The following is a 27,211-nucleotide window of genomic DNA, read 5'->3' as shown; positions in this document are numbered from 1 at the left end:
GAAACTGATGTGGCTAATTTACTGTGAGCAGGACAATAATAACAGTGTAATATTATATAGTGTAATATATAGTGTAAAATTATATAGTGATATAATATTACAGGCAGTGGTGGATGAAGTACACAAATCTTGTACTTGAGTGAAAGTCAAATGTTACTCCAGTAAAAGTAGAAGTCCTCCTTTTACATTTCCACTTGAGTGGAAGTACAAAAGTACTTGCCTTCAAATGTACTTAAGTATCAAAAGTAAAAGTCCTGAAATGTATTATGACTAATACAGTCATTTACATGCATTTACTATTGTTGAAATTATTCGACACAGACATAAGCATTCATTGAGCCTTTCTCCTCCATTCAAGGACAAAATCAGCTAATAATTGTTGTATGTAGAAAGAACTAAAAACAAACTAATGTGATATCTTATCTTAGATAATTCAAAGTAACCACATTTTTCTTTGTTGAATGCTTTACACTTTCGGACCAAATCAAGATGTTCCCTTTTGTGTTTGACAGTGTCAGATTGTTTATCATTTGATCGATGGCGTCAAGAGGCTAGTTATGGTAACATCAATATTGTGAAAAGGGGTCAACAAGGTACAGTAAATAGTGGATATGACAATAACATAGGTTAGGCAACACCATTATTTAAAGTCTAGCTCGCTTAATAGAAAATATACATGTAAATGTATTTGGACAGTCCTTTTTTTCCAAAAGGAACTTCAGCTGTCACAAAATGTAGTGGAGTAAAAAGTAAGATATTTGGCCTCAAAATGTACTGGAGTAAAAGTAAAAAACTTTTTAAAAGTAAAACATGAAAAAGCGACTTACAGTAATTGAGTAAAATGTAGTCAAGTAATGTCCACCACTGATTACAGGACAATGAAGAGCTTATTTAAAACTAGAAAATTACAGACTTGTTTTAGTGTTGGACCTGGACAATGAAATAAATCGACCTTGTACTGGGACTAGACCTTTGCTGAGAGACAATGCAGTTTACAACCTCTTTAACAGAGACTATATCCAATTGTATTTATTTTTTAACTTGTATGTATGTATGTATATGTGTGATATATGTTTATATTATTAATGGCTGCTGTAACACCATCATTTCCCTCTGGGGATGAATAAAGTCATCAATCAATCAATCAATCAATCTATCTATCTATCTATCTATCAATCTATTTTTATTTCCTTTGTTGGAGAGCAGCATCCAGTACAATGCAATGTCCAATGATTCAGCCCACATCACTTAATGATCCAGCCCATCTCCATCTCTTAATGGCTATATGTGCAATATAAAACTAAACAGAGAAATGTAAATTGTGCCACAGGTCCTTATGGTGCCACCACAAGATCACCAGGCTGAGAGAATCCAAATGTCTCCAGCCTAACAAAAGCAGCTGAGCAGAGGGCAATTGAGCAGAGGGGCAGTTGAGCAGGGGGGCAGAGGGGCAGTTGAGCAGAGGGGCAGTTGATCAGGGGGCAGTTGAGCTGGAGCTGGGAACTTCCTTAATAAGGAATCTGTGAGCTCAGTGTGTTGAAGTCTTTGGCAGAACCACACAAACTCATCACATCATCTCTTTCCAGAAGCAAACAACCCAGAGCGGAACATCCACAGCTCACAGCCAAACTACCCACAAGCCTTCTCTTTCAGTGACTGCGTTTACATCCACATCTACAGCTCACAGCCAAACTACCCACAAGCCTTCTCTTTCAGTGACTGCGTTTACATGCACCTCAGTACCCCAGTTATGAGGTTCATCCTGGTTTTGATCATATTCATGACATGGTGTTCACATGAACAGAGAAACCTGGTTATTAATATATCTGTGAACATGATGAATACTAGCGTCACAGTTAGCAACAATAAAGTTCTATTAGCACACCACATCCCAGTCTCTAACGCAATCGCACGTTTGAATGAGAAACCGGGATAAGGTGGATACATGGAACAGTATTCCGGTTGCTGTCGGAGTACTCCACCTACCATAACAGGTGTTGAGTGTGAGGTTATATCTGAGCTTATAATTCACTACAGAAGCAAGGAAATAACAAACTGGCTGCATTTGCTGTTCCATCCATCCTTAACTGACATGGGGCGGATGGAAAATGAAATGCTACTATGCTTCTAGTGCACACCTGGCTACTATGCTTCTAGTGCACACCCGGCTACTATGCTTCTAATGCACACCTGGCTACTATGCTTCCAGTGCACACCTGGCTACTATGCTTCCAGTGCACACCTGGCTACTATGCTTCCAGTGCACACCTGGCTACTATGCTTCCAGTGCACACCTGGCTACTATGCTTCCAGTGCACACCTGGCTACTATGCTTCCAGTGCACACCTGGCGTGTGTCATCGCTCGCCCCCAAGCCCATGGTCTGAACTACAGACTGAGCCACCTGCACTCAGTTGAAGGGTTGGGTCAGGGGTCAGGGGGGGGGCTATACGCTCAAAGAGAACGAAAGACAGAGAGACTGAGGAGAGGAGAGGAGAGGACAGGAGAGCAGAGGAGTGATTGAAGAGGAGGAGAGGAGTGATTGAAGAGAGGAGGAGAGGAGAGGAGTGATTGAAGAGAGGGGGAGAGGAGAGGAGTGATTGAAGAGAGGGGGAGAGGAGAGGACAGGAGAGGAGAGGAGAGGAGAGGAGAGGAGAGGAGAGGAGACACAGGGAGAAGTTCACTGCTCACTTCTCTGACTCCAGACGCATCTCCTCCCTGCGCTGCCTCCTGAGCTCTCGGCGGCGCTCCAGGTCAAGATCCTCTTCCATGATGCCTCACAACAGCTTCCTGTGACCTGCAGGGGAACGCACAACATCAACACCAAGTCCTCTACACAAGGTCTCAGTGACATGCTGGCTCATCCTATGAGCAATAAAACATGACACAGATTAACCTACATTCAGTACTTATGTCAGAAAGTCATAAATAGTACAAATACATAACAAATTTTACCAAAATATTATGTTAACTTTTAGTATTCAGAAAATTATTTGAAACAATTATTTTACAAATATTTTACAAAAGGTTATTTGTCTAATGTTTTCACACATGACAACTGTGGGAGAATATTAAGGTAATTTTAAAAACTGACATACACGTCCCTGTTTCAACATAAAATCCAGCTCATTGTGTGTATTCCTGAATTCTGTGCAATTTTATGTAGAGTTGCGATGGTTATCACATTGGTTTGTCTGAATCCCATTATGACTTCACTCTCTCTCAGAAAAAATGTAAGAAATCCTTTCCCGTCCTACCTTACTTAAGAATAACTTAGGTCCATGCACAGTCCTCCTGAGTATATCAATGAACCAAATCCACAGTCTGGTTTATATCGCAGCAAGAATTCCTTCCTGTACTTTCCCAAGCTTGAACTACCAGAAAAGGCAACGCTTCCCCTCCCTTTCTCTGCCCCTGTCCGACTCCTCACATCCTCACACTTCCCATCCTCTCTTTCCTACGTTTCTCCCCCATGTCATCTCACACACACACTTGTTTTGCCTCTTTCCCTGACTACTCCTCCTCCTCTCATTTTTCCTCTCACCTTTTTATCTCCCTCTCATCTCTCACTCTCTCACTCTCTCATCTCTCACTCTCCCACACTCTCTCACTCTCTCACTCTCTCATTGCATTCTACTCTCTTGCATTCTTCCTTTGTTGAGGTTTTCATATCCTATCTGACCTGACAATTGACCTCCTCCTGACTTGAGGGTCCTGCTCAGGGTCCTGCTTAGAGTCCTGCTTCAATCTCCTTAGAACCTCATCTAACCATCACTGTTGTTCCTCCACATTGTTAATGTCTGTCACAAATCACAGCCAAACTCTGCATGGTCTCAGAGATAGATAGATAGATATATAAATAGATAGACAGATAGACAGATAGATAGATAGATAGATAGATAGATAGATAGATAGATAGATAGATACTTTATTCATCCCAAAGGGACATTTTAGGCATCCAGTAGCTTATACAACCATAACACAACCACAACAAACACACATACAGCTCACATACATAAAATCACTCACAGAAATTAAAAAATTTAAGAGTTAAATATTTTAAAGTATTTACAAGGGTCAGTGTTGTAGGGGATGCAAGGAGAGACACCTCCACTAAAGGACCTGTTCCATTTCTCACCCATCACTGCATAACAATATTTTCAGAGACTCTGCCCCAATAAGGAGTAGGCAGAATAACAATACTAAATGAATAAAAAAAGAAATCCACTGTCACTATCAAATTCCCAAGAATACTTCAGAGCTACATTTCCTCATCAATCATTTTGTGTTTGCAGAGAAAAGGTTTGAAAGTCCTACAGGTCAGTGGAGAAAAAAAGAAAGAAGAACCCCACTGAGAGACTGCTGGCTGGAAATAATACAAATCAATCTCAATCTCGTTTGTGTTGACACTCACAGTGTTCGTTCCCAAGGCTCAAATGAACACTATACAGAACTCATCCATTACACCCTCAAGAATGTTGAACTGTGAACTGCTATCCAGACCATCTCAATCACATCAGGCCTATTATATATGCATTTTTAATCACAGACTGCAGTGGCCCTCTCTATTTCTCTCTCTCCCTCTCTCTCTCTCTACTCTTTCTTCTTTAGTATTATTTAGACATCTTTAGTATTATTGGTCAGAGGGACCATTATATTCATTCTGATCTGGTAGCCCAAGGTGTTAACAAAAGTTTGGTTCAGAGTACATACCGACAACACCTACAGCTTACCTGTAGCACAAGTGTCTAGCTGAGGCTATGGTAAGACTCTAGTCCTTATTAATAGATAGATAGATACTTTATTTAGTCCCCAGGGGGAAATTCAAGGCTGCTTGGGTAATCTGCCTGCTAATGCAGAGTGAACTCAGATGTTTTGTCTCATTATTTGTGTAGATCTGTGGGACTGCTGTGGGCTGCTGACTGGTTGACAAATACCTTTAAAGGGCTGGGTCTGGTAAGGAGCCAAAGCTCTTTAAAGGGCTGGGTCTGGTAAGGAGCCAAAGCTCTCTCTGATCATGGGGCATTCCAAGCCCCAGAAGGTTACAGCGTGGAGCAGACCGGAGCTGAGGAGACTCTCACATTCCTCTAGTCGCCAGTCTCTTTCCACACGGCAGTCAGAGAAAAGCATGGCTCAGAGGTGCTGTTGCAATACCATACATCCCTCTGACTGAAGAGTGTATTATAGAAAGTCAAACGTGAAGGGTCAGACACGCAGCCTGCTTTGTCATCATATGGTTAGTCTATCTATAGGCTAACTGGGGGATAATATGTTTACATTTGACATGGTAACAAGAAATGTTAACACAGGACACAGGCATGATGGGTGATCAGCAGCCATAGAACCATGAAAGTAAACTAAATGGGGGTTCTAAGGCACAAGTAGAAATGATCAATTATTTATTTATTTTTTTCAGTTTTCAGAACACTGGTTGAAATGTCATGCTCCTATTTGTAGGTATTCCCGTGTGGTTAATATCAGCCTGTGCCAAAAGATCAAACAGTCCAAACAGATCTTGTGTAACTAGCCCTCATTACTTTCCCAGGAGTCTTATCTTCACCATCAGGGCCTTAGAAAAGGGCCGTGTTTACCAGGCAAACTACTAAAATGGATATTAACAGTTTAGAGAAGTATAGCTGTCTGAAAGCAAACATCCAACTAAGGAAACTAAAACACTGTAATGTTGAGAACATTGGTCCTCTTCCAGATACAGGAATCACACCAGGTCATAATGCAAACATGCTTCAGAGTCTGTCTCAACCCGCAAAAAGACTTTTTTAGCACATCTGCTTGGTTTAGCATGGTGATGTATTAGATGTGTATAATGTACATAGTCTGAGGTGGCACAGAATAGCCTGGACAAGCTTCCTTTATGGTGTGCTGAAGAAACCCATACAAATGAATTTTCACTGAATGCAGACATGATTTACATGTATGATCATACAGACATGATTTACCCATTCGCTTCCTGTAACTGTGTATAAACTACGACATCCCCAGAAGAGTTAGCCTAGCTCATGTGCTTTACTGAGGGCGAGTTAGCCTAGCTAATGTGCTTTACTGAGAGTGAGTTAGCCTAGCTCATGTGCTCTACTGAGGGTGAGTTAGCCTAGCTCATGTGCTCTACTGAGGGTGAGTTACTGTAGCCTAGCTCATGTGCTCTACAGAGGGTGAGTTAGCCTAGCTCATGTGCTCTACTGAGGGTGAGTTACTGTAGCCTAGCTCATGTGCTCTACGGAGGGTGAGTTAGCCTAGCTCATGTGCTCTACTGAGGGTTCCCTAGTCATTCCTCATGACCTGCCCTGGCTGCCCACTGCACTGTAGTAAGAGATGACTGAGGAATGCTGGCTATGTGCACTCGGGCTCATGATCTCTCATCTCCCCTCACTGGGACTCCTGCAGAAAGCTGTGAACAGACAGCTGCTGATCTGCTCGTCACCTCAAAAGTTGAAATTAGTTAAACTTTGTCGCCCAATGTCTTGCATCACCAACGGTTATTTCACTTTTAGTTGCAGAATTTCATTAACATTCCATAATCTCTCATTACCATTATCGTACTGTGTGAATGTGGCTTAAGACCAAGGCCTCTTTGGTAGCACTTTCCTTTTAATGTCCACCATTAGACCCTCTTGCCACCATGAGATATTGCATACCACTACAATACCACTACAATCTCCTGATTTAGACATAACATTCACAATCACACACATTCTCCCCTGTAATGTCCCATGATACTACTGTGCCACAGCCATGAATGGGAGCAATACTCTGTCCTGAATTATCTCAGAAAGGCTGACAGCTGTTGCTGTTTGCCCCACTCAGGGGCTGCTGTCTGACCCACTGCTCTGCTCGCACTGTGCACTGCGTAGAGGAAAGAAGAACAGCAATGTAAGAGTGACAGCTTAATGAAAGCACACAGTGGCACAAGATACACATCAGAGAGGAGCTGCATGTCCATATGAAGAGTACTGTAAACCAGACTACTAAAGTACTGGATTGTATCCATATGAAGAGTAAACCAGACTAAAGTACTGGATTGTATCCATATGAAGAGTAAGCCAGACTAAAGTACTGGATTGTATCCGTATGAAGAGTAAACCAGACTACTAAAGTACTGGATTGTATCCATATGAAGAGTAAACCAGACTAAAGTACTGGATTGTATCCATATGAAGAGTAAGCCAGACTAAAGTACTGGATTGTATCCGTATGAAGAGTAAACCAGACTACTAAAGTACTGGATTGTATCCATATGAAGAGTAAACCAGACTACTAAAGTACTGGATTGTATCCATATGAAGAGTAAACCAGACTAAAGTACTGGATTGTATCCGTATGAAGAGTAAGCCAGACTAAAGTACTGGATTGTATCCGTATGAAGAGTAAGCCAGACTAAAGTACTGGATTGTATCCGTATGAAGAGTAAACCAGACTAAAGTACTGGATTGTATCCGTATGAAGAGTAAACCAGACTACTAAAGTACTGGATTGTATCCATATGAAGAGTAAACCAGACTACTAAAGTACTGGATTGTATCCATATGAAGAGTAAGCCAGACTAAAGTACTGGATTGTATCCGTATGAAGAGTAAGCCAGACTAAAGTACTGTAAAGTAAAGTAGTGATTGGATGACATTGTCAGACAGAGCTACAGTACCAACACAGGATTATGTTTATAGAATAACTATGTGTGGTCATGGCAGTGGGCCCCTGGGCCGGTCACTGGCGAATAGCTTAAATATATTTAGGGGTTTCTCCAGTCCATATTGGGGGTGGTTTTGTTATCAGACGTTGGGTAAAGGCCTTTATTATGTATATATGGTTCCAACAACGTTGTTGATGATGCAGCGATACATATCATTGGTGGAAACAGTGGCAAAGTGTAATACCCCACCCCCTAGAAATTTTCTGCCACAGCCTATGTCGACATTTTTTCTAATTTAAACCAAAAGTGATTAATGCTGGCATTGTCAGTGGCATCAGCAAAAGCCTAAACCTATTGCAAGCATATAAAACAGTTTACTTAAGCCGACCAATATGTGTCATTATTTGTGTTAAATCCTCTCTCTACTTTTCACTTCTGAGTAAGAGTAGGCCTACGAGACACAACAAATATTTATGCATATAGTTACGCTACATCGAGAGACCATTAGGTACATGACATCAGTCAAAACAATTGTTTCAAATATAATTGCACAGCTTTATTTGGTATTTCCACGTATCACACCAGTTCACCTGCACGTAATCAGAAGCAAGAGGACAATCTCACTTCATAAGATAATCAAACCTACAACGTGCGACCAACAAATCACCTGCTTTAGCCACTACATCACTGATCACTGTGATCTAAAGAGCCTGTGAAGATTATAACACTAGCCTATCAAAAAGCAAGTCAACACTCGAATTAACATCAATAGCAAGAATGAGCCCAGTAGAGGAGTCAGTCTCTTAATGAAAATGAAGCTACAGCATAGATCAATCATTGAGACAGAAGATAAACAACCACCTCGTAATGTTTTGTTGGGCGGTTGTGATTTTTGGTTAGGCGCTCCGGACACCAACTGGAACTACCAACCCACCCAGGGGCAGCAGTTCAAACCACCAAACAATTTGCGATTGAGAGTTCGAACTACCTTTTCTAGAAACCCCAAATCCAACAACTACGGAGGTTAGCCAACTACGCTTTCTAGAAACGCATCCCTGTCACAGGAGCATATGTACAACTGTTCAACTGAGTGTATTGTAGATTTTTGACCACAAATCATTTCCATGTGAGGGGGCATTGAAGACACGTTCTAATTGACACATCTGTAACTTATTCTGCTTCTTGGGTATGTTGCCCTTTACGAGATCTCTGCCTCTGCAGCCTAAACTACAGTTGGAGAAAAGATGTCACAAGAAAGCTTCTTCCGTTCGACCTGATCTTACAACCAGAAAAATAAATATTCACACACATTAAGTAACCACACAAATCTGGAAGCCATTTTTAGAGAAAAGGGCATCATGGAGTCTCTCAGTCAAGAGACAAAATTGTTGCTTGGTGGATGTAAGACACAGAAGAGGCGCTATGAATGGGACATTAATCAACTGAGAGTTTACACCTCTAACTTTCGGGGCCTGGGATATTGTGCTGTGTGAATATCGTCCCAGACCATGGCAGAGCTGCTCCACAGCCAAAACCAACGAAATCAGAACACTATCCAAACCCACTAAGAGAAAATAGTTTTTCTCAATCGCTTTGGTGCTTTTCTCAGATCAGAATGAAAATTCTCATAACTAATAGTTCAACCACCACAGTCATGTCAGTCAAAATGAACTATACTTATGGATGCTGAATAGTCGTTCCCAATTAAACTAATAGTCTTCATTTCATTGCTTGAGTCATTACATACAAAATTGTTAAACTAGTTATCAAATTCTGTCACAATGCAGTAGAATTGCAAAGAGCATATTGAGTAAAAATGTGAAACATACATATTCAGTGTCTTGTACTCACTTACTCCCCTAACTACAGCAATGTGTAACTTTACTGTAGTTTTCAAATGGCTGTAGAAGTACTGTATAGTGCTGTCTTGAGCATGTTCAGGTAGTGTCACCGAGTTCTGACCTTTTTTTTTGCATTGGAAAACACTGAGAGAATAAACTGTCAATGAAAACATGACAAAGCCATTTGACTATCTTGTTCATAAACGATGGTGTCAAGACTCCTCATTTTGATGACATTGGCAGTTTCATTGACATGAAGACTTGCTTTTGAGGAATGGACTGGACTATCCATTTTGAGCAAGTGACATGCTTTTGCAGGTAATCCACTAGGTTTTGCAGTTTGCACTAATTGTTTTGAGAAATGCACTAACTGCTGTGCAAACGTTAATAGTGATGTGAGAAAAGCACCAAAGCGACTGAGAAAAACTGTAATATAAACATAGGCACACCCGAAGTCACTAGGAGCAGGAGAGGATTAATCATGTGAGGAAAAACAAACCTTCACATGCTAATGATGCTGAGGAAGGTGGATAGGGAGAGCCTGGGTGTAAGGTTTGTGGAGATTTGACCAAGTATACATTAAAGTATACATTAAATACTTGCAAGCTCAGCTAGAAAACCCATATCATTACATGTGTCATATTTTGTATTCAGTGCAGCTTCCGCCCCACACAGCGATACAGCTGGAGAGGATGCTCTCAATGGTGCCTCGGTAGAATGTGGTCATGATGGCTGGTGGAGCACTTGCTCGCAGGAAGTACAGGCGGCGCTGAGCTCTCTTCGCCAGTGATGCCTTCAGGGAGGGGAGTGAAGCACCAATAATCCTTCCAGCTGTGTTCACTATTTCACAATATTTTCACAATATTTTTAGCTAAAGTTTATTTTATAAACACCTGCGTCACCTCTTCTTTGGGTTCCAACTCTAGATAGATAGATACTGTACAGGCCCGGAGTAATCGGGAGAATCGGGAGAATTCCAGGTGGGCCGCTTCACTTTTGGGCCGGTCGAGGGAAAAATATCGACATTTGTCACGTTAATCTATCTTCTCTTAAAGTTGGCTACACACGTTCGCATTCTATGCCTAACACAGCAGCCTCTGCATGGGTTGTTCTCCCCTCCCAAGAAAAGTTAATTGGTTGGGTCCATATAGCCCGTCTTTCCTAAAAAGTTTTCTCAGATATCCTACCAGCCGGGCCGGCCCTACCGTAGTGTAAGCGTCAGGGAGGATGGATGGTAGAAAGACGCCATGAGGGACTGAAAAGGCCAGGTAAAAAGACAAAAAGTATTGGAAGAAAATGCTGCCAAGTGTGCCAAACTTCCAATTTTTTTTTGAAGAGGACAGACATAATTAAGTGGCAACTGGTAAAGAGAGATAGCCATGATTATAACGGCGTAATTGGGCTAATAACCTACTGGATGTAGCGTCAACCTATTCGCAAGTAACATATTAAATGAATTAAAATATTAGCCTTTTTGTATCATCCAATATGGCAATTCATAGACTTTGCAAATATTGATAACACAACTCAAGCTTGATCTGTGTATAGGTCTTGGCCCCGAAACTCTTGGGCTGAAAAGTGGCCCCACTCCGGCCCTGGATATATATATAGATAGATAGATAGATAGATAGATAGATAGATAGATAGATATACTTTAATTATCCCACAGGGAAATTCAGTTGTTTCAGCAGCCTTATGAACATACAGCAAGCACACACACACATATAGTCCACATACATTACATTACAACAAGAAATTACTTTCACCCACAAGACATAGCATATGGTAGCTGTCAAGGTACCATACACATCCAAGTGCCAAAGTGTAACTGCCTAATAAGACATAAATCAAGACAATTGCCTCCATATTAGATATAAAAGATTAAAAGATAAGTTGTCTCTCTCTACTCAAAGGAGAGTCGTTGTAAAGTGCTATTGCTGTGGGTAAGAAGGTTTATATCTGTCCTTACTGCAACTTTGGCGAAACCGCCAACTAAAAACACTTTGTTGTTTTGCCAGTGTACTGTGTAGGGGATGTGATGCATTGTCTATGATGTGTAACAATTTCTGCAACATCCTCCTTTCCATCACCAACTCTAGAGGCTCTTGAGTAGTCCCCAGCAAAGATCCTGCTTTCCTAATCAGCTTGTTCAGTCTGTTAGACATCTCACGATCCAACGGTTACTTTAGTGCTGATCATGTGCTCCTCTGTGTCTTCTCAACTGAGTGCTGTTGTGCATGAGATTCATTCTAAACTACTTCCTCATTCTATATAGTATATATAAGTATATACTTTTTTGATCCCGTGAGGGAAATTTGGTCTCTGCATTTAACCCAATCGGTGAATTAGTGAAACACAAACAGCACACAGTGAACACACAGTGAGGTGAAGCACACACTAATCCCAGTGAGCTGCCTGCTTCTAAACTACTTCCTCATTCTCTCACAATGTGTTTTACATCTGACTTGACATGAGGAAGATGAAAGCTACTTAATTAAGTCTACTGCATGTGAGCCAGTGTATAAATCACCATCATCAAAGTGAGAGACAGTGGAACTTTATTTTCTTTTATAATTCCGTGGAAATGCATGGAGAGTTCATATTCTCGGTATCATATTTCAACACACTTTAGGTCAACATCACACCGGAATTCTCCTTTAAAACCTCCTTCTAAATGTCTAATTAGCATTAACACTAGCATTTGAAGTCAAAGCCACAAATCACATTAGGAAGATTACACCATGAGAAGAGAAAGCAGCTGGCAGCTATGGACTTGTCTTTCAATGTTCACTCTCTCTTTCTCTCTCTCCTCTCTCTCTTTCCCTCTCTCTTCTCTCTCTCTCTCAGGACTTCTTGCAGGGATCTGTGGGCGGTGTCCAGTGGATAAATAAACAGAAGTGACAAGAGCACTTGTGCTGTGTCACAATCTAAAGGCCACTGCCTCATTGGCATCACTCCATCTGCCCAAATATGGTCTCAGAAAATGTTACCAAGCCAAACTCACTATTTCAAGATATAATACCGAAGGGTAACTACTGTTTTTCATTCATGGTGAAGGGTACTACCCTACTGTACATCCACATGTGTGGGTTGAAAGTACTGCAATAGTCACTTTAGACTATGGTGGATCTCCCCAGATTTCCCAGCATACATCACAATGAATGAATGACGCCCTACGGTCACCATACATTGAGGAAATATTCTCTGCCAACAGACACTCTCTTCCAAATAGTCTCTCTTCCAAACACAGTCTGTTCCAAACACACTCACCCAACAGCTCATTTGCTGATGTTTATGCTTCTCCTTAAACAGCTTTGTTTGTGGCAACAGGTTCTCAAAACACAGCTCATTTGCTGATTTTTATGGTTCTCCCTAAACAGCTTTGTTTGTGACAACAGGTTACCTCAAAACACAGACATGACAAAGCTAATCATCAGGAGAAGAAGCAGAGGGAAAGCCACTTTCCTAACAGAGCATCTGATTCAGCTTCCTTCTCAACCAACAATAATAACCCATCTTAGCTAAACAGCAATAGTGACACAGATGCATGTTTCCCTGTAACTACAGCATTTGACATATTACTTTTTACAATGTTGCCAAGAACAGCCATGCCTGTACAGACAGAAATACATGTCCAAAGTCAAACTTCAGAATCCTGTTCATGTTCAAGACGCTCATAAAGAGGGATTGTGGTAATTGCAGTCATTCTGGGCTTATTCCACATGAGCACTGCAGCTGCTATATAAGGAAGCACACATTTCCAGCCTTTAAGAGAGCGCTGCTGGGATGAAGTAAAGCACTGGGTTTACTCTAAGAGATGTTTGCCATAATACAGGGAGACCATCCAGGAATAATTCATCTCCACTTGCAGCTCATATTAATATATACACAGTACAGTAGCCCACTATCCACCATGTTTTACTTTTTCCTTTTTCCCTTGCCTCTTTCTTAGCCTTCATAATGATAAATTGTTCCTATTGGTTCTTAAGCAGCTTTCTATTACCCTGTTGCTTCAAGTACCTCTTCATGCCTCTGTCAAGGTAATGACTAGGAATAAATCAATATCTAAAAGTACCCCCCCCCCCCCCCCCCCCCCCCCATCTTCATTTGGTGGCTTCTGCATCCTTTATGGTAGTGATGTTCAGTAGATGTTTGAATAAATTAGATGCAGCTCTCTCAATTCTGTTGCAATGCAAAACAATACATCTATACATCTTCAGCGATTATCCCACAATATGTTATGTTTCTCTCTAGTTAAGAGGAAATAGTGGAAGCGATTTCTGGTTTTGGGCACTACCGGTTATTTGAAAATAAGCAGAAGCATTAATCGGTTGAGCAATTTATAGCATTCAGCAATTTGTAGCATAGCACATTACATGTGTACAAATCAGAGCCCTTAAGGTTAAATACTTCTTCTTGTACACCATAACAACTATGAAATGCCATGCTCGAGCATTAACTAGAGTGGCTCTATATCACAATTCTGATCATTCTGAAAGGATTCTGAAAACATCACCTTTGGTATCCCATAAAATGTAGAACACCTCTGCAACTCAGAACATTGAAGCTATAACAAACTATTAAATTGCCCAATAAACAGTTATTGAACTAAGAGCACATTTTCAAACTTAGCTCAAGGTTTCTTGGCATGGTGGTCGTCATGTTCTCATGAACTCCCCATGCTAGAGGCATTTGTTTCCTGCCTGTTTGCTCCAAAGCAACGTGGAAAGATACTAGAGCTGAAATGGACAACTTGACAGGGGACACTACATTCACAATGCAGAGGGAAAAGTAGAAAATGTGGAAAAGCAGGGAAAGGGGGGAATAATCCATATTTGGGATCTTAACTTGAGTTCTACATTTCTGTTACACAAAGGAAGAGACCAGCTTCACTCACAAAAAAAACCCATCTGGTCCTCCAGCAGGCTATTGTTTCAAATTGAACCCAATAAATGGTATAATGGCAGCACAGAGATGCATGAATAACAAGCATTCATTCATAGAGTTAGCAGCTTTGATGTCTTTTACAATCGCCTTTTCCGAGGATCATGAAACAGGAAGTGGAAGGAATACTCAAAAGCACACCTGACAGGAATGCATTGAATTATAGACCATTTCAACAATAAAAACAAAAACAATGCTTGAACGTTCTATTTGGTTCCCAATCTACTTCCTCTGCATTAACCTGTTTAGGAGTACGGTCACAAATATGTGATTAGAATGTTTGCGAACCAAGAGTTCCACATTATGATGTGACAATTACCCTCAGAGATTTTCCCCATAGACTGAATTGAGAACACTGAAACTATAGATCGTTTGCATAGAATTCTAGAAGGAAACAGGAAAATAATTCACTCCTCAACAGGTTAAGATAACATATGGAATGTTAAAACGGAAGCCTTGTGGGGCCAACTATGATGCTGATAATGGAACTCTTGAAAGGGTCTATATGGCTCTGGTATATTCCATTTCAGAATGGCAAATAATCTACTATAGTAAGTCTATACATCATTCTGTCTGTGGCTTACCTTCCTGGTGGAGGGTGTCAGTGAGTGTCTTCTGGACAACTATCAGGTCAGCAGTCTTTCCCACGATTGTGGTTGTGTTTACTGAACGAGACTAAGAGATTAAAGGCTCAGGAAACCGACATTTCTGTATTATAACCTCTTTATTCTAATATTTTGAGAAACTCATTTTGGGGTTTTCATGAGCTGTAAGCCATAATCATTAAGATAAAACAAAAAAATGGCTTGAAATATTTCACTTTATATATCTAATGAATCTATAATAATGAAAGATTGACTTTTTAAAAATAATTTAGGTGGGAAAAAGTAACTTTTATGCGATATTCTAATTTTTTGAGACCCACCTATTCCTAAAACTATAAAGCCTATAGAACTGTTATGCACTCAACATATGATCACATCAATAGGGTTAGCACATGCCATATCAAGGTGCTGTATGGCTATTTAGCAAGATAGCTTTTTGTTGCTGATACACTTCTTTAGCAAGATAGCTTTTTACATTGTTGCTGATACACTTCTTTAGCAGGATAGCTTTTTTTTATAGCAACTAGCATAATGAAGATTTAGATTTCTTTAGCCCACACCATCTAAGGAATAAAGCCCTGACTTGGTAAATATCCAGGTGTCATCATGATGGTGAATTCGGATGATGACTTCCCCCATGAATTTCTCAAAAAATATGGTTCCCTTTAAAAAGACAGGTTTTCTCTATCAAAAAATGGTGAAAAGTTTGCCTGAGGTAGTGCATCATAAGAAGTTTGCCTGAGGTAGTGCGTCATATTAAGACCCTAGAAATAAAGAATATATGGCACCTTTACCTCACACAAACTTTAAAGTGATGATGTATTATAACAAATATTGCAGATAAGCTTGCCGACAACTAACTCTTAAATTAAATTCAACTCATTAATGATATATTGGGCCAGTGACTTTAGTGTTGTGGTGCATTAGGCGGACACATAGGCTACTGACTTCTGAGGAAAAGTGTTTCAGAACTTGTGTTAGGACCATGGCCGGATCTAGAATAGGGCTGGGAGGGGCAATGCCCCTCCAAATATTTCTTCTGCCCCACCTAATTGGTCAATTTTAATTGACAGCTATTGAATCTGCCAATCACACTTTTCTAATTCGTCCTGTCTGAATTTCGAGGGTGCTGATTTGCTGGTTGGATAGTATAAATATGCTACCGGAGCAGCAGCGACGCGTTCCCCTACCATTCCACACTGAGTGCATCACTTGCTGTTTCATACTTCAGTAGAGAGGGCTTAGCTATATTTCCATAAAGGTTATAGGCTAGATGTAATATAGATTCTTGTTGCTGGTTTAAATAAAGACCTTTTTTGTATTATTCTCGTTTGAATAAGGTTTGTTTTTAGCTAATGTGCATGTTAGCTTTCTAAGGTGATCTAGCCAGTTAGTTTGTTAACATTGGTCATTCCTTAACTGTGTTATAAGCTGGGTGGGAATTTTACGGCGGCCACGTCGTTGCCCCTTGCGTTGACCGTGATGTCCCTTTGAAAATCCGAGCTTCACAGGCCACTGTGGCCTTGGTGCCCATATCTTTCTATATTCTGCTTTGCATCCGACTAGCGATTTTTATTTAGCCTATGGCCTGATTAAGCTTAGCATTCACAACGCAAATTAATTTAGCCTATGCCTTTTACGCAGTGGAGACTGTGACAGAGCACGGCAAGAAAAAAGTGCGTCCAAATTCACCCATTCTTTGCTGAAATAGCCTATACTCCGATAGATAGCCTACTCTTCACAAAGATATTGCAAACCATATATTAGAAGAAACAGCAGACCTTACCGAATAAAAAGGTGTAAAGCATTCCCCTGTACAGTTAGCCATTCCAGAGTAATCCGGTTTTACATTTGCAGCAATGTCTAAATGCTCCAACTTTGGGCTTCAGGTTTCACAGTGTGTTTAAATTGTCCATACATGATTTCATAACAGGCCAAATACAAAATAAATGTTACAAATATCGCCTAGATATCTGTAAATATTAAAATCAGCTGACTAAGAGTTTGTCAAAGTAGCCTTAATGATGACAAAATGCTAAGCATGCATGTAGACAATTTTAATTTCTTAAAGCTGAACTGTGCTTTAATTGTTCAATACATGATTTCATAACAGGCCACATAGAAAATAAATGTTAAATATAGCCTAGATATCTGTAAATATTACAATCAAATCTATGATTAACAGTTCTATGTAATATGTCATGTTTGCTATTAGATACGGGTTTTAAGGTGAAAAGTAAGGCATTTGTAGGTTAAACTGAGCGGGGGGGTGTATTCATTGTGCCCACCCCAAATTTCTATTTGCCCCCCCAATCTGAGCAGCCTTGATCCGGGCCTGGTTAGGACCACTCTGTGTGTCTCTTAATCTCTCATTGTGACCTGTGTGGTCACCTGTGTGTTCCTCTTCTTGTCATTATTAATGAGACAATGCGTCAGTCCTGCTTTTCTCTAAACGTTTAGCAAAATATCTATAGATTAGGCTACACTTGGCTGGGATCTCTAGTGATCATTATAATTAATTCACAGATTCACTCAGAAATAGCCTACAAACAATTATTTCATGGCAACTTCAATGTCAAGACACTTCCACGCAAAAGAAACAGGAGACATCTATAGCCTATAGTAGCCTAAAGTTTAAATACGAGTCAGATTTGACAACAGATGATGATTCTTTAAAATTCTTACCTTTCGAGTCGCGTAAATAAATCTTCGTTGGGCTTCGATTCCTTCGACTGACTGAAAATAAACGAGATTTGAGGACCTCAATATAAAGCTGAGGGACCTTTTTGGCCACTCCCATCATATAACATTAATTACTCTATTGTTTATTAATTCCACGTGCCACCATTTGAGCTCGAGCAGAGAATACTCAACTCCTCCGGTCTCGAGAGCGTGTTATTGTTATGATCACAGGTCCAGCCTCACCACAGCTAGCTGTTCCACATGTGTGCATTTTTCAAATGACATATCCCGAGTTTAGGACAAATCACCCGTCATATACAATTTCTTGACCAGGTTCATGTTGTAGCCTAAGGCAGGAGTGCATTATGTTGACAGCCTATCACGTCATTTTAATTATTTTAATGTAGCCTGACTTAAACATTAGGTCAGATAGAAATAGTCAAGACCCAAAACAAATGTTGCAAAATACTTTCATAAATATTCAAAAAACATTCACAAACAATCATATTTTCTATTTGAAAACAGATCAAAATATTTTCAGAGACAAGCACTGTTAATAGCCTACCTTACTGGGCCCCCCAGAATTATTGGCACCCCTAGCAAAGTTGACTAAACAGGTACAAAAAATAATCTTTTGATGATTTATTGTAATCTCACAATAAAAACAATGAGGAAATATTTAACCTCAAAGGGAAGCTAATTTATTCTGAAAAAAGAATAACCTCATGAAGAAATATTTTTTTTAACAAAAACACATTGCCCACAATTACTTGCAAGAAAATCTAAAATGTAACAGAAGCATTTTCCTATTTATTTCAACTTCTTTAAGTTAATCAGAGTGTCTGTACATTTTTAGTTCATGTGCATGACTTTCTTTTTCACTAAGGTATGAAAATAAAGTGACACCGAGGCTAAATCCCCATGTCATTTCTCAACACAGGAAAGACAAGAGAATACAGTACATTTAAATGAAAGGGAAGTGTTAACATTTGTAAGTCAGGGAATGGCTATAAAACTAGGTAGGCCTACATGATTGAAAATGTCCATATTTACAGTTAAATTAATATTTAAAAGGTTCTAATCAACTGGAAATGTGACAAACATGCTTGGACAAAGACCCATGTTTATCTTGCCCCCTCGTAGAGTATGGTCATGTCAACTTTGTGATGAGGCATGGAGAATGAGCTACTGCACACACACACACACACACACCTCACTGATGAGGCTTCTCTGTCTTTGAACATAACTCATAACATGGGCCAAGCACAGCAGTCTCAGATTAGCACAGCAGTCTCAGATCTCAGATTAGCTCACTGGCTTGTTCATCTTCATCTCCAATGTGTTGCTGTGGTTACTAGACCTCAGTGTGGAACAGAACTATCATCCCAACCTTAGAACACTCTCCAGCACCTATCATATCCCAACCACAGAACACTCTCCAGCACCTATCATATCCCAACCTTAGAACACTCTCCAGCACAAATGTTTTCATTTGGGAAATCTTCTGTCATAGATAGGGCCTTCCTATCTGCCCCTGAAACACGTTCCATCCCAAATAAAATATTAGACCAGAGTTTCTGAACGTCTGGAAAATGGCAAATATGTTCCAATATATTACAGCATGGCATTGCAGAGTACAGAATCTGATCCTATGAAATTCACAAAACACATTATTACCAATGTTTAAAGATGCATTTAACACCCACACTTTACACGTTAAAATAGCCCCAAATATTCATTTCGTGTGATGATTCTTACCAAGCAAGCAGCCATCTCCTTTTTGTGTTAGGAGAGACAAAAGATCAGATGAAGATGGAGGTCAACTTGTTTCAGCAGTGAAAAAGGGTCTGGTGTCAACTAGGCTACAGTGCAGTCAAAATAGCCTGAGGAACTGCAGAGTGAAATAAACTCAAATCATCAAGCATGTTGGTTGAGCAAGAATACCAAGAATAATTCAGCAGAGTGAGGTGTCACTATAGGGTATCACACCATTCAGCAGAGTGAGGTGTCACTATAGGGTATCACACCATTCAGCAGAGTGAGGTGTCACTATAGGGTATCACACCATTCAACAGAGTGAGGTGTCACTATAGGGTATCACACCATTAACCTTGTGCTGTTGTATGTGCGGTTTTTATTGCTTCACTCAATATTGCTCATCATACCAAGCTTAACATATTACAGTGTCCACTGATGCTTGCTAACAGCCGCCTGCTCATGAGCTAATGACATCCCTCTGTGCTGTGAGATCCTGTACGCCTTCAGCTTCATCCCTCTGAGCTACGCCTGTAGCTCCACCCCTCTGTACTGTGAGCTCCCCCTGCAGCTCCTCCTTGTGGTAACACAGGTTAAATCCTGACACCATTCCAAAACAAACCAAAATGCACACAAGTTCTTTTTGAGCCTTTTAATGACATTTTCCCTGCATGAGAAACATCACAGTGTCCCTGTCATGACATTGTAGTTGCAAATGTGTAGAGCGTGAGAGGAGGACGCTCTGGCAGAATAAGGTTTGAGCTCATTTAGAGTCTATAGAAAATTTGACCTGAGCTATAGGATACAGTACTACTGTGCTCACTTCTACATAAGTTGTATGATAGAAGCCAAAATACATTACAAATGCATTATGGGTTGCAACATATGGTTATAAAACACTGCATAACTTTACTCAGTCCACCATATGTATCTCTATGGTTTAATTTCTCTTCAGTTATTTCATTTACAAATGCATTATGGGTTGCAACATATGGTTAGGAAACACTGCATAGCTTTACTCAGTCCACCATGTCTATCTCTATGGTTTAATTTCTCAAAACCAATTTATTCATGACCTTTACTCATACTTCATTAAATTCATAAGGAACTTCCCAGTCATTCATTTGCAATGTCCACAGTGACAAGCTAATTAAGTCATAGTTCAGCCTTAAGCGCTTTCACTTTTTACAATAGCCTACACATAATATTACTTCGGACCACAGAAAGTAACAAAGCTCCTAAATTATTATATAAAAACTAGAGCTGTCTAGCGATTTAAAAAAATAAAATTAATTACATACTCTGTGAATAATTAATCTAAATGAATCGCATGCATTCATTTTTGCTATGAACATATTTTTTTAAATATTTAAATTAAAAATGTGGTAGATTAGTGAATCAATGGAAAGCCAAACCAACATTACAGACTTTAAAGCTTCAGTTTCAGGTGTTTTTGGTGACTCTAGAGCTTTACCTAGAGTCGCCATATATTTATATTTGACTTTGCCTTTGTAAATAGCCTACTTCTCATCTTGTTCTCCTTGTAGGGGCCTACACAATGAACTTGCTTTTCTTGTGGAGGCGAAGGCCTACTGATAAGGTAGACCTAATGTTTCACGATTCTCGGAAGATGTTTTTTTTAGCATGTAAATGCAAATGCAAATGACTCAAGTTTCCACTCGCTGACGTGTGCAGTAGGCTACCCTAACACCGAGGTAATGCAGACGATTTAGTAAGGAAGGTCGGCAGTTAGTCGGTCTGTTATGGAGCCTAAAAACAATACATTTGCAAGTTAACGTTGACAAGGCTGGCGGCTAGCATTATGTATTATTATCAGCGGGTTTGTGCTAACTCCTAATCTACCTTTGGGTTGAGGTGATGCTTCAGACTTGACAAACTCCTATGATACGCAAATTCCTTACTGCAGAAATCACTGAATCGCAGAAAACATGCTCTTGTCAACAGCTCTATCTGGCCGTTTTTCTAAACGTAGGCGACATGTTCCAGTCACAACAGCTCCATCTGGGCATTTTTCTAAACGTAAGCTACATGTTCCAGTCACTGGACCAATCAGCGCTTTCTCATCTGCCTCCTTCAGTTACTGTAGCCAAGACTGCACGAGGTCAAAGGTCTGTGACCTTTGACCTCGTGATTAATCAGCGTTAACACGTTATTCTTTCTGTAATTAATTAATCGAAATTAACACATTTTTTTGACAGCCCTAATAAAAACACATTTCTGTTTAGTGCTCTTACACAATAAATACAACATATACTTGCATGTAGATAATGCATACCTAAACAACTGACAACAACTTAATAAATAGACAAACTTAAAATACTCAAAGTAACATAGGCCTCATTTACAGTGTAAAATGCACAGCAGAACTGATGTATTCTGAGGCAATTCATGGTGACAAACACTCCTGTGTTAACTATCAACACTCCTGTGTTAACTAGACACTCTTTACACAGGGTCACTTTTGGACTTCTTCACTTCTCTGCTACAGATATAGGGTCCTGGGCAAAAATAAATATTTTTAAAAAGTGCCATATTTTCAGTAACTTTTCAACAAGGGTAGTAATGCTGTTTCTAATAAAATCATTATTCCACATTCTATGCAATGTCAAACCAGCAGTAAAAACAAGGGAAATATATACCAGTGCAAATTACCAGTGCTGCTAAATTACCTCATACCACCCACTCTAATTTCTCAAGTTTGATTCATCCAAAAAGTAAAAAGCTTGGTTTTGTTTGTTCAGGTGAGAAGGAATAGCTTTGTTTCTTTTTTCTTTTTTTGTACGTCATGCAGGAAATATGTTCACCATACAGCTTGGAATGAATGATCTCTTCTGTCTAACTCCATGAGGTAATGTAGGCTTGTTCAGTGTTTTTACCTAAAAACTTCATTTAAATGTTAGATGATATAAATATTTAGGGGCACCAACGTTCATTGAACATGCAGCTTGACAAGTCTGCCACCATAAGATCAGTATGTATATGCCCTTTGATACTTGCTTGTTAGCTTTAGCCTAGCTTGATAGCTGATGGATGATAGCTGAGATGATAGCGCATACATGCATGCAACAGCTTATCAGCTACGAATGCCCAAATGCATACAGTACTTATACTCACTCTAATACAGAGTTACAATAAAAAAAAATATACACCACTTGGAGTTTAGATTTAGCCTTCCAGCCTACAGTAGCTACAAAACACAGAGGTGATGTGGGGTGGGGGCTTTGTTAGTTGCATGTGCAAAGCATCATGGGGCTTATACTTGCGCTCATCTTGCTGTAACAGTGTGTTCCACACATGTACTTTCCCTTTGTGAGTCAGCTGACCATCCAATCAGCATGACAGACGGCAGATAGAGGTCTCTCATTGGCTTAAACATAAGACAGATAGAGGTCTCTCATTGGCTTAAACATAAGGCACCTCTGGTCCTCTCGTTAATTCCCTTAATAAACCCACCAGTGCTCAGTTTCTCTTTCTCCTCTCACTTATCTCACTTCCTGTGTCAATCCACTGACATTATGACACTTCCTGCGCTACTCTCCTCACAGGTTTCAGGGGGAGATATAATGCTGTATGCTAAGGAACAGTATCAGGAGTGTTTTATAGTACTCGAATTTGCTTCAGGAAGAGCCAATCACAAACTATTTCAATACACAACATGGCACGTTTGATGCATACAGTACTTACACTAACTGGAAAGGCAAACACAAACATAACATTTAGCTACAGAAACATAACAGAAACGTAACAGCAACATTTAGTCCATTCAATCAGGAGGTGTGCAGTCATCACACAAAAAGAAGGGTGTAATTTCTTACTAATTCTCCATTTCTTTTCCAAAAGACACAAGCTCTATTGTATCTGAACCATGGATTGTGTTAGATCGAATTTAGCCATTAATAACAAACCGTTAACCTACACTACACTCTTTAATGTGCCTCCTACTATCTATGGTAATCTTAATCAATAGCCTCTATGAGTAAAGGTGTGGCCTTCCCTGGTGATACCCTGCAAACAACAGTTACCCTGACAACCCTGCTTCTGGAGCGGTCAGAGTTCTGTACTTCCTGTGCTGGCCCTTATTTGGGCGCATTGACCTTCCCCTGATCCTCCACCTTTTTGATAGCTGCCTGGATCTTCTCCTGGTCTCCTAGGAGCTGGCGCGGCTTCACTGGCTTCAAATCCTCATCCAGCTCCAGTAACACAGGAATCCCGGTGGGTAACGTCACACCGACGATGTCCTTCTCCGATATATCTACAGAACACAGGGCAGAGAGAGCAGAGAGGTGCTCAGATGTGTGTGTTAAGCACAGTAAATACATGACATTAGAACTCCATTCATTGGTAAACATCAAAATGCAACGTATGTACCGGTATGTTAGATAGTCTATGTTTATTCTTCTAACAAAAAAAGATTTGGAAAAATTGGGTCATGCTAAATCATGCACATGTATCAAGTGGGTCGGCCTATACATTTGATCCATTTGGGTGTACTGTACACTGTGTCTACTGCATGTGTTAAGCCACCTAAATGTGTAGTATGACATTGCCTGCGGTAGTACAGTAGCACTGACAGGTTTTTTAAAAGGTCGAAGTGCATCAGACTAGAGTAACCTTAACCCCGTGCCCTTTCTGATGAGGTTATTGGTGCCATTTCAGGAACTTAAAAAGTCTGTTGGCATGACATGGGGTTAGTGTTCCAGAACAGCAGAACTGCTCATGTCATCTGGTTACTTGGGGAAGCTCCTTCAGAAAACCAACCATTTCTACACCACTAAGTGACAGTGTGCAGTGTTGTGGTCAAGGCAGCGTACTTTCTAAGTGTTTGAGCAAGGCTCTGCAGCTGTTCCCATGTGCCGAAATGAGCACGGTGTGGCCGCTCTTGATCTCTGGGACGACCACCTGGTTCCAGTACGGCAGGAGCCGGTCCAGCACCTCCTTCAGGCTCTCAGCTCGCGGCAGCTGCTCCTTGGGCACGTCGCACGTACTGTAGCGCCGATCGTTGTAGATCTCGGCGAAGTACGGGTGTGACTCATCAATGGGCGGCGGGGTGATGTCATAACTCCTCCGCCACAACTTGACCCGCTCCTCGCCGTGGTTCAGGGCCATCTCGGCCCGGTTGAGGCCGATCAGCGCACCGTAGTGGCGCTCGTTGAGCCGCCAGGACTTGGTGACGGGGATCCACTCCTGGCCCATGGCCTCCAGGACCAGCCAGGCCGTCTGGATGGAGCGGCTGAGCAGAGAGGTGAAGACGCGGTCGAACTTGTAGCCCTGCTCCTTCAGAAGCCTCCCACACTCCTGGGCCTCCACCACACCGGCCTCGCTCAGCTTCTGGTCCACCCAGCTGCAGAAGCGGTTCTCCTTGTTCCAGGCTCCTTCCCCATGCCGCAACAGGAATAGTTTGTACTTTGACATCTGGGTAGAAAGTATAGCATGTTGAGAAGAGCACCGATACTGCACAGAACAGGAACAATAAATTATGCTGCACAGTACACAGTGTCCCACATCTGAGGAACGTCACAGCCAATACTCCAGATCCTCCACAGCCAGCTCCAGCCAGAGCACTGATGTTTATATCATTACATACGGGTTACAATACACACAATAGGTGTACTGCATCGGCTACAGTACACAGTGTCACATCAAAACAACATAGATACTCGGCTATGAGTGTGGACTAAAGGATTAGGGTTACAAGCCAAATGTCAGATGCTCAACTGGTTCAGACTCAGACACACATTGAAGTAACATGATTGGACTTGAAAACGAAAAGGCCTATATGGTCATTTCAAATGCAACGACAAATAAATATAGAGTTCATAAGCTATGGAATACCACAAACGTTAGCTATAGCTAAGGTTGCCCATCTTATCTGACGTGACGTGAAACGACTGTTTGCACTCTGACATTTGCTTCATAACGTTAGCTACAATTTGTCTTCATAATTTAAAGCTAATGACTTCAAATAACACAATACACTTGAACGGGTATAATTTCAACATAAGAGAAATGCATATATTATACTTCTTGTTTTACTCGCCTTTAGGATAATAAGTCAGACGTCTAGATGGTCGCAGTGTGCAGGGTTGTGGACAGAGACATGGCAGCGAGTTGCGCGCACAGCACACACCCATGCGCCTTCCTACTTGCGTAGGCGATTGACAGCCTCTAATCCAATAGGGACCGGGAGAGTTCCCTTGAAGGCGGTACTTTCGGAGCTGTCTTTACTCTGTATGGTCTGTAGTTAAAGGCAAACATCCGAGGCGGTGTTCAGTCATGTTTTTGTAATTCGGTCAGTTCTATGGTAAAATTCCTTTCTTTTACTGTCTATGTAAAATTCACCCTATGATGTAATGTTTCGGATTCGATGAAAACTCTATTCATCAACGATACAACCACTAACTGTCACAGTAAAAATAGGCTTAAATTGTGTGTGCAGACATACATAAGCTCTCAGACGACTCACTCAGGTGTGCCAAAATAAACTCACACCAGTAAAATATGCTTTTCTTAAACTCATTGAAGTAGGCAGCCGACCTGTAGGCCTATGCCTAGCCTACTGGCCTTACCTAGGTAAACCTTTTTAAATGCTGAAATCTAGGCTATAGAAATCAGCCATGTGAAACACAGGTCATTTGTTTGAGAGGATCTAAATATTTTAGATTTAGACTATATGCATTTATTCAGACATTTTAGATGTTTTTTTTAAGCCTGTAGTAAAACAAATATTCAAAAAGTAAGGAAATGATTAATGATTATGCCCCTATGATTAGGAAATAAATAATGATTATGCCCATTAAGTTCAAAGAAAGGTTTAGGAAATAAAGTGTATTTACTTGTTAATGAAACATATAAGGGAGCTCTGATTACGGAGAGGGTTTGTTCAGCATGATGCGAGCTTCTGGGTACTTAGATTATGGAGAAAGCTAGATTAGTTCAAACTATTTGATGTGGCACTGGGGAATTCGAGTTGGGAAGCTTACGACAGAGTATTAGCCACACATGAAGAAAAAAAATATTTTTGCCATGACGATATTAAACTCAACATTTCGAGAATAAAGTTGAAATATCATGTCGACTTTAATCTCGACGTGTCGACATTAAACTCAACATTTAATAAAGTTGACATATCATATTGACTTTAATCTCGACATTTCATCTTGACATGTCCATCAGAACTAGTTAAAACTGTCCTATAAAATATCACTTTTTCTCATCGTACAATATAGCCTAAAAAGTTAGGTTCCTTAAAGCTGATGACACATGGGGCAACTGTTTGAGCTATGTTGCTGCACATGGGGCAACTGTTTGAGCTATGTTGCTGCACATGGGGCAACGGTTTGAGCAATGTGAAAATATGCCTAATGATTAAAGTTCTCCAGTAAAATGATAGCTACCCGATATCAATGGGAAGGTGCCAGAACCACGATAGTCAGGAACACTGCCCAGACCAATAGCCTGGGTGTACCCAGACTGCCCAGACCAATAACCTTGGTGAACCCAGACTGCCCAGACTAATAGCCTGGGTGAACCGTAGCCTGCGTGTACAGCAACAATAGCCTGGGTGAACCCAGACGAACCTTTTAACAAATTTGAATTGGACCTGTAGAACCTGGACCTGGAGAACAAATTGGACCCGTAGAACAAATTGGACCTGTAGAACAGATTGGATCTGTAGAACTAATTCAAATTTGCTAACAGGTTCATCTGGGTTCACCCAGG

At 40.6% G+C, this 27,211-nt stretch overlaps 2 protein-coding genes across 7 annotated transcripts in view; both read right to left on the bottom strand.

The window, feature by feature from the left end:
- Nucleotides 1-17,932, bottom strand: part of cald1b (caldesmon 1b) — a 36,494-nt gene extending 18,562 nt beyond the window's left edge. For 2 of the 6 annotated variants that reach the window (XM_042110729.1, XM_042110730.1), the window contains exons 1-2: nucleotides 17,720-17,930; nucleotides 2,691-2,796 (exon numbers count right to left, since the gene is read on the bottom strand). In XM_042110729.1, coding sequence (XP_041966663.1) covers nucleotides 2,691-2,770 — 80 coding nt within the window. In that variant the 5' untranslated portion in view covers nucleotides 2,771-2,796; nucleotides 17,720-17,930. The other 4 variants (XM_042110731.1, XM_042110726.1, XM_042110727.1 and 1 more) reach the window with 4 other exon arrangements.
- A 2,176-nt stretch (nucleotides 17,933-20,108) lies between these two features.
- Nucleotides 20,109-25,610, bottom strand: bpgm (2,3-bisphosphoglycerate mutase). The gene is made up of 3 exons (XM_042110738.1): nucleotides 25,530-25,610; nucleotides 24,304-24,904; nucleotides 20,109-23,744 (listed from the first exon to the last, which is right to left on the bottom strand). The coding sequence occupies exons 2-3, from the start codon at nucleotides 24,902-24,904 to the stop codon at nucleotides 23,569-23,571; spliced, it is 777 nt and encodes a 258-aa protein (XP_041966672.1). The 5' UTR covers nucleotides 25,530-25,610; the 3' UTR covers nucleotides 20,109-23,568.
- Nucleotides 25,611-27,211: the final 1,601 nt, after the last annotated feature.

Source organism: Alosa sapidissima, chromosome 11 (genome assembly GCF_018492685.1).
Source record: "Alosa sapidissima isolate fAloSap1 chromosome 11, fAloSap1.pri, whole genome shotgun sequence".
NCBI classification, from domain to species: domain Eukaryota; kingdom Metazoa; phylum Chordata; class Actinopteri; order Clupeiformes; family Clupeidae; genus Alosa; species Alosa sapidissima.
This window is presented reverse-complemented; position numbering and strand designations above follow the sequence as displayed.

Coding starts and splice junctions, on each gene's coding strand:
- bpgm (XM_042110738.1), bottom strand. CDS start 24,904: ATGTCAAAGTACAAACTATTCCTGTTGCGGCATGGGGAAGGAGCCTGG. Junction 23,745..24,303: donor CTTGCTCAAACACTTAGAAA/GTACGCTGCCTT, acceptor TGTGTTCTGTAG/ATATATCGGAGAAGGACATC.